General features: G+C 37.0%; 2 protein-coding genes across 2 annotated transcripts; both read left to right on the forward strand.

The window, feature by feature from the left end:
- The first annotated feature begins 5211 nt into the window (after nucleotides 1-5211).
- LOC112667858 (olfactory receptor 52E2) lies at nucleotides 5212-6153 on the forward strand. Its single transcript, XM_025459916.3, has one exon. The coding sequence runs from the start codon at nucleotides 5218-5220 to the stop codon at nucleotides 6151-6153; it is 936 nt and encodes a 311-aa protein (XP_025315701.1). The 5' UTR covers nucleotides 5212-5217.
- A 4481-nt stretch (nucleotides 6154-10634) lies between these two features.
- Nucleotides 10635-11576, forward strand: LOC112667859 (olfactory receptor 52J3-like). Its single transcript, XM_025459917.3, has one exon. It carries the CDS (start codon nucleotides 10641-10643, stop codon nucleotides 11574-11576), a length of 936 nt encoding a protein of 311 aa, XP_025315702.3. The 5' UTR covers nucleotides 10635-10640.
- The last annotated feature ends 391 nt before the right edge of the window (nucleotides 11577-11967 follow it).

Raw genomic sequence — 11967 nt, forward strand, 5'->3', positions numbered from 1 at the left:
GACTCTCCATTGAGGAGGGAGCCCAAGGAGGGGCTTGATCCCAGGACCCTGAGATGATGACCAAAGTCAAAAGTACATGCTTAACCAACTGAGTCACCCAGGCACCCCTCTCATGGCACTTTAGCTGTCATTTGCAGACATGCAAAGAGCTGAGAAAAATTTGAGTTGCCTGACAATCACATTCTTAGCTGAGGCTGAACAAAGTGATGTTCTGACTTCTTATTTCAGCTATAAACAACTGTTTTTACACTCAGTTTAATGCCAGGTTTTTCTTATTTTTGTGCTTTTTGTTGATTCCACTGTTTAACATGGAGCTCCAGTTTAGTGCTAAAGTGCACTAGAATAAGTAAATACCTTGTTACTTATTTGTGGAGTGCACCAGAATACAATAATATTTTCCTAGTGTTCCTAAGTGCAGGAAGGTCGCACTGTTCTTTATGGAGAAAATAACCATGTTGGATAAACTTCATTCAGGTGTGAGTTGTAGCACTGTTGCTTGTGAGTTCAAAGTTAATGAATCAAAAATATGATATAACCATTCAAAGGAAGGGGAAATTCATCTATCTGTATATGAACTCACTCTGGAAAGTACTAAAGTAACATTGGTAGCATGTGATAGGAATATGGAAAAGATTAAAAAGAGGCTAAATTTATGGATTTATGAGATGACAACTAATAAAAGTGTTGTGCCCAAGATTGTGAATCCCAGAAACCACCAAGGAGCCCACATCGATGCAAGCGCATGAGGGTTTATTTACAAGCTCGAGCTTGGGTCCAAGTGTACCTGACACAGCAGAGCAGGGACTTGGACCCCGAGGTAGGTTCCAGCTTAGTTTTATGGGCTGGTCTAAGGGACCTCCAGAAGGGGGGAGGAATTTCTCAAATTCTGTTTACATTCTGATATGGGACTTTCAAGGGCATTGAGCTCTGTTCTCATTCTAATTTGGGGCTTCCTGCCACTGGCTTGAGCTCTGTTCTTATTCTAATATGAGGCTTTCTAGGGCGTTAAGCTGTAAACTGTTTTTTCCCTGTAACTGAAGTAATGTAAAATTCAGCTCTTATTCACAGGGGCCTGAGATGGCTGTACTTGTGCTAACCTGAATTTAAGGTGGAATGGCCTTAATTTCCTCGGCCTCCACAAAAAGTATAGTGGACAACATTGTGGCAAAGTCAAAGATATTTACATTTACGTTACCCAGAGTCAGAAAAAAAAAATCAAGCTCTTCTAGGCTAATGCCGACTGGCCAGCACATTTCAAAAGGCAACAAATCATATACAATATTAAACTTAGAGTCTAGGCAGGTTCTGCTAATTAGAAAAGTTTTTAAAATGCTTATTAAGTGTTCCGGAAAAGGATTATGTAGAAAACAAGTTTCAACACTGATGAGACTCCCTTGTACAAAGATGTTGGTGAATGAAACACAAGTGGACTCCAGAGCTTCTGTTTTTTTTTTTTTTTTTTGGTTTTTGATCATGTAAAGGCTGCACAATTAATTATGAACTATGATGAGCTACGATTTACTGTGAACTATAGTTAATTATGAACTGTGATTAACTATGAACTATGATTAATCAAGAACTATGATTAAACTATGATAATAACTATGTATGAAAGGAGCTATCTTTTCACAGAAACACATAAAAAAAGGTTATGTATTGATTGATTGACAAAAATGTTGTGACAAGAGGCTTGGGAAACTTACTCTGGATTTCCTTTAAGAGCAATGGCACCAAATTGTCTAATTCAGTGTTCAAGGTGACTTTATAGAACAAAGCTATTGAAAATAATGAGAACTGACTATGTTTGTATGAATACATATATGTGTCTACACACACATTTACATATACACACACACGCACAAACACGCACGTCTCAGGGCCAGCTTGCCCTTTCTTTCTTCCATGAGAGAACTCATGCGCTGAGGGAATTTCCCTTGGGACAGAACAGTACTAGGTTGGGGAAAAGGGGATGTGGGTAAAGTGAAACTTTTCTTCTTTTCCTTTTCAGTTTGTCTTTTCTTGTATGCCCGGCCAGGGTCCTGTAATCTCTCATCCAAATTCTGGTCCTCTCATAAAGGTCTTTTCATTCATTAATGCTTGTTAAATCTGTGTTTTTGTATTGGGGGGAGTGCTGAGTCTTCCTATTCTGTCATTTTGCTGACCTAAATCTCACTCTTCTGCCTTTATTTCCTTAGAAATCAGGGACCCCTAATGGTTCTCTTTTTGAATCAGAATTAGACACTAGAATCCTCAAAGACCTTCTGTTTTTTACAAAATTGGCTCTAGGGGATTTTCTATTGAAAACTGCCCCCCCCCCCCCCCCCCGGCAAAGAGCAGCATCCTCATAAAGACTGAGCAGTTTGAGATAAAACAGAGACAGGATTGCATCCTGGTCCTCGGCGTGGTGAGTTTCCCATATCCCAGCTCACAGGGCATTCTTACTTCACAGTGACGGCTGAAGGGAATGAAAGGGGGATAGGAAAGGAAGAGAAGAGATGTGGGATAAGTTGGGTGGAAAGATTAAGACTGATGCTTAGAGAAGGAGTAGGATCATGTTAGGAAAAACCATCTAGTCCTGGTGAAAGCATTTGGATTTTAGCCTGATTCCATTCAATGTGCATTTTGGAAAAATCAGTCTGTCTGATATCTAAGGAAGGATAAACAACTAGTATCTTTGGAACATGGCTCAGAGTGTTTTAAGAAATTATCAGTTTAAAACTAACAACGTACTTAAGGTTTTTATTTTTATTACCTCTATTTTATAGATGAAAAGTACTTGTTACTTTCCTTTGATTACAGAGTGAATAAGTTATGAAGCTGGGTTTCGACACAATTGGTCAGACTGAGGAGCTCATACTTTTAGGCACTGTAAAGTACTGTGTTGTGATAAATTCCCAAAATGATCCCATTAAGATGGAGACAAATGTACTGATTTTAAAGATATCGGAAAAGTAGAATCCGTTGTGGACTTTTTAGTTTTTTTAATATATGAAAGGGGAAGAAGATGCTTTTCAGATTTTTTCTTTTTAATTTTTTAAAAAGAATTTAGATATAATTAACATAGAACATTATATTAGTTTCAGGTGTACAATATGATGTATAATTGCTAAATGATCCCCTCAATAAGACTGGTTAGTATCCATCACCATACAAAGTTAATCCGAGTTTCGATCTAGCCAGTTCACTAATTGGTAATAACATAAGACAGACAACTACCAAATCTCATTGTTCTCTCTGTCTCCCAACTATTTCTACTTGGCTACTCATAACACTGCCTCTCTGCTTCACTAGCTACTGAGGCCTCATTGTAAGATATAATTATCTGAGTTAAGAAACACTAATTTATTTCTCTCCACTATTTTATTTTTTAACAAAGAACATATTATCTACCTCTCTATTAACAACAACAAAACAGAAATGGAACTTCTTTTTTTCCTTTAATGATGACCTCTGTACCTAAAAGTAAAGTACTTTTCTTATTTACTGAGAATCTATTATGTATGGGTATGATGAAAAAAGGAAAGCATGGTTTTTATAGCTTTCTGAGACTGCTGCGTACATTCCTGAGCTTCAGAGATGTTCTTGAGGAATACAAAAAAATTAATAAGATAATCTGCCATTGGCACTTTACTGGCATTGATAAATCACAGAAAATTAAGCCCTCATAATTGAATCATACTTTTTATACTTGCGTTGTTCACATCACACCTTTTTAGAGTATTCATTATTCCATCATCTGCCCAGAACACAATAGAAGAAAGATTTTATTCTTATGGTCATTTCACAGTGTCTCCTACAAATAAGATCTATTGTTTTTTGCTTCCTTTCTTTTCAAATGTCTACCATTTCTTTCTAGAGTTCCAGCTTTCTTTACCCATAGTGTACTATGCCTTCTATTACTCATTTATCATGGGCATGGCACTCTTGGCTTTGCTTTCCATATAACCATGTCTGGTAAATACCCTGATTGTCTTACTGAAACTGTGATCATCCTTAGTACTGCTCCTCTGGAATCCTCCAATGATACAAAATGATAAAAAGACACTTTTCACTACAAAACAATTAAATGTAATGAATGATCAAATGCTTTGAAAATACCCTAACAATTGCAATAAATAAGGTATATGAAAATATGTAAGAACCGTTTGAGTAACTTTGAAAATGATCCATTCAGCTCACTCAGAATATGCCATCTAGTCTTTTCTTCAAGATATTTGTCATGTATCTTAAACTATTAAAATTTATAATGAAGACACTGATATCTCTTATTCCAATGCATATGAGTTTAAAAAGAGATTGTGTAACTGTGAGTGGACAAAGGAAACCTGTGTGTCTGACATGACTGAGGCATGACTTTTCCTTACTATCCATTCTCTTTCCATTTTGATTTGTTTCTTCTCTACTCTCTGCACTTCTGTAACTATAAGCACTTCAAGCATTTGACAATTGTTTTGAACTATTTTAGGTTCAGATACATATATAAAAATATGGTAACCATGTTTCTCTACATATGTTTATAAAGCTTAGAGCTGATAATGGCACAGGTTTGGCAACTTGGAAATAGGCAATACCTTAATGAATGGCAATTACTGCTGTTTTAACCACAATTACTTCTTATTTTGTAATAATAATGAATGAATATTAACAAATGGATTGATTTTAATCCCATCGACTTGTTTTTAATAGTTTAGACTACATTTTAATGATTCTGTGTTAGTTAACCACCTTATAAAGTCACACCTATATGTTACCATATAACCAAATGGAACTAATAGAAATAACTATTTACAGATACTGGCATATCCCCATATATATGCCAAAAATGGAAAGTAAATTATATTGATGATGATAGAAGGTAATTAATGAAATAGGTATTAAGGCAAAATCTTAGCATGTTACCAGTGGTGAGACCACTATAAATTAAAGAAAAGAAAGGTGCTAACAAAGATGAATATATTATGTAAAATGTTTTATTGCAATCCACTGCGTACTTCTTCCAAGGGCTTCTTGCTGAGAATTCACTTCTTCATATTGCTCTATATGGATTTCTACTTGTGTATTTCTGATTGTGTGAATTAACTGACGAAGAGAATGTATACAATTGTATGATGTTTTTGTTTTTCTCTAGGTTTAAAACGTTGCAGAGTTTTACCCAGTGTCCTGCAGATTGGTGAACACACATCTGTAAGAATATGGACATTTGCATTACCAAGCAGGATGCCCCTTCCCAATGACACCCAGTTTCATCCCTCTTCATTCTTGTTGCTGGGTATCCCAGGACTGGAAACAGTCCACATGTGGATTGGCTTTCCCTTTTGTGCTGTGTACATGATTGCACTTCTAGGAAACCTCACTATTCTGTTTGTCATCCAGGCTGAGAGCAGCCTACACCAACCAATGTTCTACTTCCTAGCCATGTTGGCTACTATTGATTTGGGTCTGTCCACAACTACCATCCCCAAGATGCTTGGAATCTTCTGGTTTAGTCTCAGGGAGATACTCTTTGATGCTTGTCTCACTCAGATGTTTTTTATCCACAACTTCACTGGTATGGAGTCAGCTGTCCTGTTGGCAATGGCTTATGACCGCTACGTGGCCATCTGCAACCCACTTCGATATAGCACCATCCTCACCAACAGGGTTGTTTCTGTGATTGGTGTTGGTGTGTTAGTGAGGGCATTTATTTCTGTGATTCCATTTGTGTTTCTGATTTTGCGATTGCCCTTCTGTGGGAATCGTGTCATTGCCCATACCTATTGTGAACATATGGGTCTTGCTCGTCTCTCTTGTGCCAGCATCAAGATCAATATTATTTATGGCTTATGTGCAATTTGTAATCTAGTATTTGACATCATAGGCATTGTCCTTTCTTATGTTCAGATACTGCGAGCTGTTTTCCGTCTTCCTTCTCGTGAAGCCCGACTCAAATCCCTCAGCACATGCGGTTCTCATGTTTGTGTAATTCTTGCCTTCTATACACCAGCCCTCTTTTCCTTTATGACACATCGCTTTGGCCGAAATGTTCCCCGCTATATCCACATACTCCTGGCCAATCTCTATGTCATAGTGCCACCAATGCTCAACCCTGTCATATATGGAGTCAGGACCAAGCAGATCTATGACCGGGTGAAGAAAATATTATTGCAAAGATAAAGGATTAAAAAGGAATAACACCTAATGTATATGAGATGGAACTTCTGAGCAGAGATACTTGCCTTGTTATACTAAGTAATTTTAAGTGTGCTTGACAGAAATGTTTAATACTCATTTCATTCCTTCTTATTTTTTCTTGTTTTTAAAATATATTTTTAAAGATGTTATCTACTTATTGTGAGAAGAGTGAGAGAGCACAGCAGGGGGAGGGGCAGAGGGAGAGAGAGAATCTCAACTAGACTCCACACCCAGCACAGAACCCAATGTGGGGCTTAATCTCACCACCCTGAAATCATGACCTGAGCCTAAATCAAGAGTTGGATGCTCAACCGACTGAACCACCCAGGAACCCCTTATATTTATCTTTTAATCCATGCGTATAGAATGCTTGGTTTTTTGTTTTGTTTTTGTTTTTTGTTTTTTTGTTCCTGTTTCTTGTCCCCAAAATTCCACATAAAAACAATCAAGTGTAAAAATCTTAAGAGCACAACTTGACGTGTCTGGTTTTATCTTTACAAGATTTCTGTTAGATTAATCCATTTTGCATATAACAATAGTTCAGTTGTGTTTCTTTTTTTCCATTTGTTTGCTTCTTATTGTTTTATTTATGTGTTGTTTTATTTCTTCATAGATAGTATTTTCTTTAATGAATAAACCCAATAATGTAGTCTACTATTGTTGAATAATTTGACTTGTTTGATTTTTTTCACTATTCTGAATACACTCCTATGAATATTTTTGTATATGTATTTTGGTGAACACAATCATTTATTTGCTTTGAACATTTACCTAGTAGTAATTGCTGGTACATAGGGAATATTTAGAATACATAGACACTTCCATTTTCCAAAGTGGTCCATAGAAGCTCCTTATTATGAAGAATACTTAGAATTAGCAGTCTTAATTTCGGCCATACTGGAAAGGTTGCAGGGTGTCACACTGTACTTTGAATTCACATTTTTCTGATAAGTAAAAGTGATGAAAAAATTTTCTTTTTTTAAATTTTTTAATAATTTGGAATTATTAAATTTATTTTTTATTGGTGTTCAATTTACCAACATACAGAATAACACCAAATGCTCATCCCGTCAAGTGCCCCCCCTCAGTGCCCATCACCCATTCACCCCCACCCCTCTGCCCTCCTCCCCTTCCACCACCCCTAGTTCGTTTCCCAGAGTTAGGAGTCTTTCATGTTCTGTCTACCTTTCTGATATTTCCCACACATTTCTTCTCCCTTCCCTTATATTCCCTTTCACTATTATTTATATTCCCCAAATGAATGAGAACATACAATGTTTGTCCTTCTCCGATTGACTTACTTCACTCAGCATAATACCCTCCAGTTCCATCCACGTTGAAGCAAATAGTGGGTACTTCTCATTTCTAATGGCTGAGTAATATTCCATTGTATACATAAACCACATCTTCTTTATCCATTGATCTTTCGATGGACACCGAGGCTCCTTCCACAGTTTGGCTATTATGGACATTGCTGCTATAAACATCGGGGTGCAGGTGTCCCGGCGTTTAATTGCATCTGAATCTTTGGGGTAAATCCTTATTTTCATTTTCCTTTAAAGTGCCAGAATAAGTTTTTGCTCTTATAATTTTATATTCAGTTGTCATTTCTCTGTAGACTTATAGTAATTCCAATACACTATTTTAATGTGTTATTAATATAAGGGCTTAATATATATATATATATATATATATATATAATATATATATATAATGGGTATATCATCTCCAAGTCAATGATTTTCCTACTGCATCACCATTCTAATAGAAACTTTGGTAAGTGGTGTTTTTATATTTTTCTATGACTAAGTAATGTCATTTCACTTTTATCTTTTATTCATTATGTTGAAAAATACATTTTGACTTGTATCTTGTAATATTAGGGTAACATCTATCCTTTCTTTGGCTTCCACATATTTTGTCTCTTCAAATACATTTTATGTTATTTTATTTTTCTGTTAAATTAATTTATTGACTTTTAGTTAAAGCCAGTAAGACCAGCACTACAAAGAAAAGAAACAAGAAATTTTGTCTTATTTGATAACTATGATATATTAATAAATTATAGAGACTGCTAAGAAATGGGTGTGGGGAGGGGAGATAAATGTATTGTTCATTAATGTTCTAAATCTGCATTTCTATAATAGCTAATAAAAATCAGGTTGCAAAATTTACACAGTAGGAGATTCTTTTTTTTTTTTTTTCAGTAGGAGATTCTATTCATTACATCTTTCTCTCTCTTTTTTTAAGCTTTTATTTATTTACTTGAGAGGGAAAGAGAGGGCAAGCCAGAGAGAGAGCATAAACAACGAGTGGGGGGAGAGACAGGGGGAGAGGGAGAGGCCGACTCCCTGGAATGTAGGGACCCCAACTCGGGGCTAGGTCCCAGGACCCCAGGATCATGACCTGAGCCAGTCAAACTTTAACCGACCGAGCCATCCAGGAACCCCCATTTCATATTTCATATGAATACATTTGGTAGCATTAGTTTTGTGTCTCTGACTTCTTGTCTATTGACAAGATGTGTTAGGTGGAGAGGAATGAGGGAGATGTCTGCATCAGTCCCTTTATCCCAGGTGCAGAGAATGAGATCTTCCTCAGGAGACTTTCAGGTGATTAGTTCTGATTCATGCAGGGAATTTGAGTTGGGTTTGTTTTCAGGCCACCAAGGACCCTAAATATGGGTAGTATAAAGCCTTATTCCCCTTAGTAGATATACCAGAGCTCTCTAGCTCTAGTCCTGCTGGAGGTGAGTTTCTTATTAAATGCCTGATGGAAATGAATAATGATCAGAGTCTTGTCTAATAGTTAAGGAACAGGCTACCACTGAATTTATTAAGCTGATATATTGTATCTCATTACTGTAGAAAGATTACCAGATTGAAAGAGGTCCTTACTAGATTATACTGAGACAACTTAAATTTTTAAAATAACCCTCTGTAGAAAGAACTTGAATTTGTGCTATAAATGAGCTCAATTCTCAGTGATAATTGTGCATTAGGGTATGATCTTTCATAATAATAATTTAAAAATATGCTCATCAGAGGCCCAGAGTTAAGTGTAGGTTTATAAAATTGATTACGAAGAGGGAAGCAGAGAAAAAAGCAGCCTGCAGATGAACAACAACATTATGTACAGTCTTGCAGGACTTAAAACTAGCTGGAGAGCCTCTATTTTTAAAATGTCATTAATAACATATTTCTTCAAATTTGGTCTTTGTCACTTTTCTCAGGAGTCAATTAGAGCTGAGATGATCTTCCTCCCTATCTTCCTTCTGTTTTTCTTTCCTTTTTACTTCTTTTTTTACTCCCTCTAGCCCTATAGTTCTTTATCCTTTCCTTCTTTTTTCTATAGTACTATCTTATCTCTGCTTGGTTTTTTTTCCTAAAGAAAGAAAGAAGGAAAGAAAGAAAGAGAGAAAGAAAGAAGGAAGTAAGGCAAGGAAGGAAAGAAAGGAAGGGAGGGAAGGAAGGAGAGAGGGAAGAAGAAATCATAACTACAGTGTAGTGAATCAGGAGCACGGGTTTCTTAAGCCTGGTGTTGACCACCATCATTGTCATTGGAAACAAATCTTTACTTCTCTCAAAGCTTCTCCTTTGAATACACCTTTTCACTATTCTTCAACCAAACCTCTCCCTCACACACATACAAGGGTGGGGAGAATTGTTGGGTATCTTGAGGAATTTTTGAGAATTTGGCAACTGACAGAAACTGGGATTCTTTATTAAATTAATTCCCACAAGAACAGTAGAGGAAAGGGATGCATTTCTCTCTTGGAGGTGATTTCCATCTGCATTGCCCTCCTATCTTTGTGTGGCTCTTTTCATATCTGAGGTACAGTACAATGTGTCTATTCATCTTTGTGCAACTTTACTATATCTGAGATATAGCCCAGAATGTCTATGGGAGCATATGAGTAAATATGGAGGGATGCATTAATGAAGCACAGTTCTTCATTTTGGATTAATAACTGATGCTGTTCAAACTGGTTTAAGAAGTCCTGCTGTTTTTTCTATCATTCTATAGGTCTAGATACACTTATATTCTTATTATGTTGTCATATTCTGTGTGCAAGTGTTTGTTTCAGTTGTTCTGTGGTTTTGTGTTGATGTGTTTAGGTAAAGTGTATTTTGTTTCCAAAGAAGATTGATTTCTCAGTGTAAATATAAGCCCTTTCATGTTTTTAAAATTCATTCCAGGTTTTATATGGAGTTTCAGCAAATCGATATAAGATATTATCGTCCAAAATTTGAGAGGGATACCTTTCATAAAGTTAATATTCCTTCCATTTGAAGGGGGCTCAGTCTTTGCCTACATATTACTCTGAACTCAAGTTTTAGTATTAGATTTTATAATAATAAAACTACAGATAAAAATTAACTCTACTGGAAAGTTTTGAGATATGCATTTATAGCTCTTATTTTTCCTTCTAGAGATAGTCAACCGTTTCTCTTCTCATCAGTGGCAAGATGTTCCACACAAATACTTCCACTTTCCACCCAGAAACCTTTTATCTTATAGGCATTCCAGGACTTGAGGGTTCCCATGGCTGGATCTCCCTGCCTTTTTGCTCCATTTACTTAATGGCTCTGTTGGGCAATGCTACAATTTTGCCGATCATCTGGTCTGATCGTGCTCTACGGGATCCTATGTTCTACTTTCTGGCCATCTTATCAGCCATAGATTTGGCCCTTTCCACATCCTCAGTGCCCCGAATGTTGGGTATCTTCTGGTTTGATGCACATGAAATTGGTTTTGGAACATGTGTGGCTCAGATGTTCCTGATACACACTTTTACAGGAATGGAGTCTGCCGTTCTGCTGGCTATGGCTTTTGACCGCTATGTGGCTATCTGTGTACCACTCCTCTACACAACCATCCTGACACCCCGAGTGCTAGCAGGCATTGGGGTGGGTATTATAATGCGCCCTGTCCTGCTCATGTTGCCCATTCTCTACCTAACCCATCGTCTGCCCTTCTGTGAGACACGAATTATTGCCCATTCCTACTGTGAGCACTTGGGCATTGCCAAGTTGGCCTGTGCCAACATTAGAGTTAATGCCATTTATGGACTCTTTGTGGCCTCTTTTCTTATTTTGGATGTGGCGCTAGTTGGAATCTCTTATGCCTACATCCTTCGAGCAGTTTTCCGCCTCCCATCTCAAGATGCTCGTCACAAAGCTTTGAGCACATGTGGGTCACATGTTGGGGTCATGTGTGTTTTCTATACACCTTCTCTCTTCTCCTTCCTCACCCACCGATTTGGCAAAAAAATTCCCCGTTATGTCCACATCCTGGTTGCCAATCTCTATGTGGTCTTCCCACCTGCCCTCAATCCTATTATCTATGGTGTGAGGACAAAGCAGATTCGTGAGCGTGTAATCCATACTTTCACCTCAAAGTAGAGTCTCTTATTTTCTTAGTTCTTGAGGGTATGGATGTAGCTGAAAGAAGTTAATTTTGACCCTAATGCTAGGTTGATTATCTTTTTAAATGTTCCTCATATCAAGAGATCTTACAACTACTAAAGGTACAAACTCTGGAGAATGATTTATGTTTTTAAATCTTAATGTTTCCTCTCTGTATTGGTGTTGAGTGCTTATTCTTCTGAATATAGGGTTCCATTACAGTAGGGGAAACATCCCACTGAGAGCCCTTTCCCTTTTAAACATGGAGATTTTGTGAGTCTCAATTTCTCTGTGTTTGAAAATAGGATAATATTCCAGCTAGCACAATTAGTTTATGTCAATTGTCTTGCTTTCTCTGAAAGAAAGAACTAAATTTGAATGTAAAATT

The sequence above is a fragment of the Canis lupus genome, chromosome 21 (genome assembly GCF_003254725.2).
Source record: "Canis lupus dingo isolate Sandy chromosome 21, ASM325472v2, whole genome shotgun sequence".
In the NCBI taxonomy this organism is placed as follows: Eukaryota; Metazoa; Chordata; class Mammalia; order Carnivora; family Canidae; genus Canis; species Canis lupus.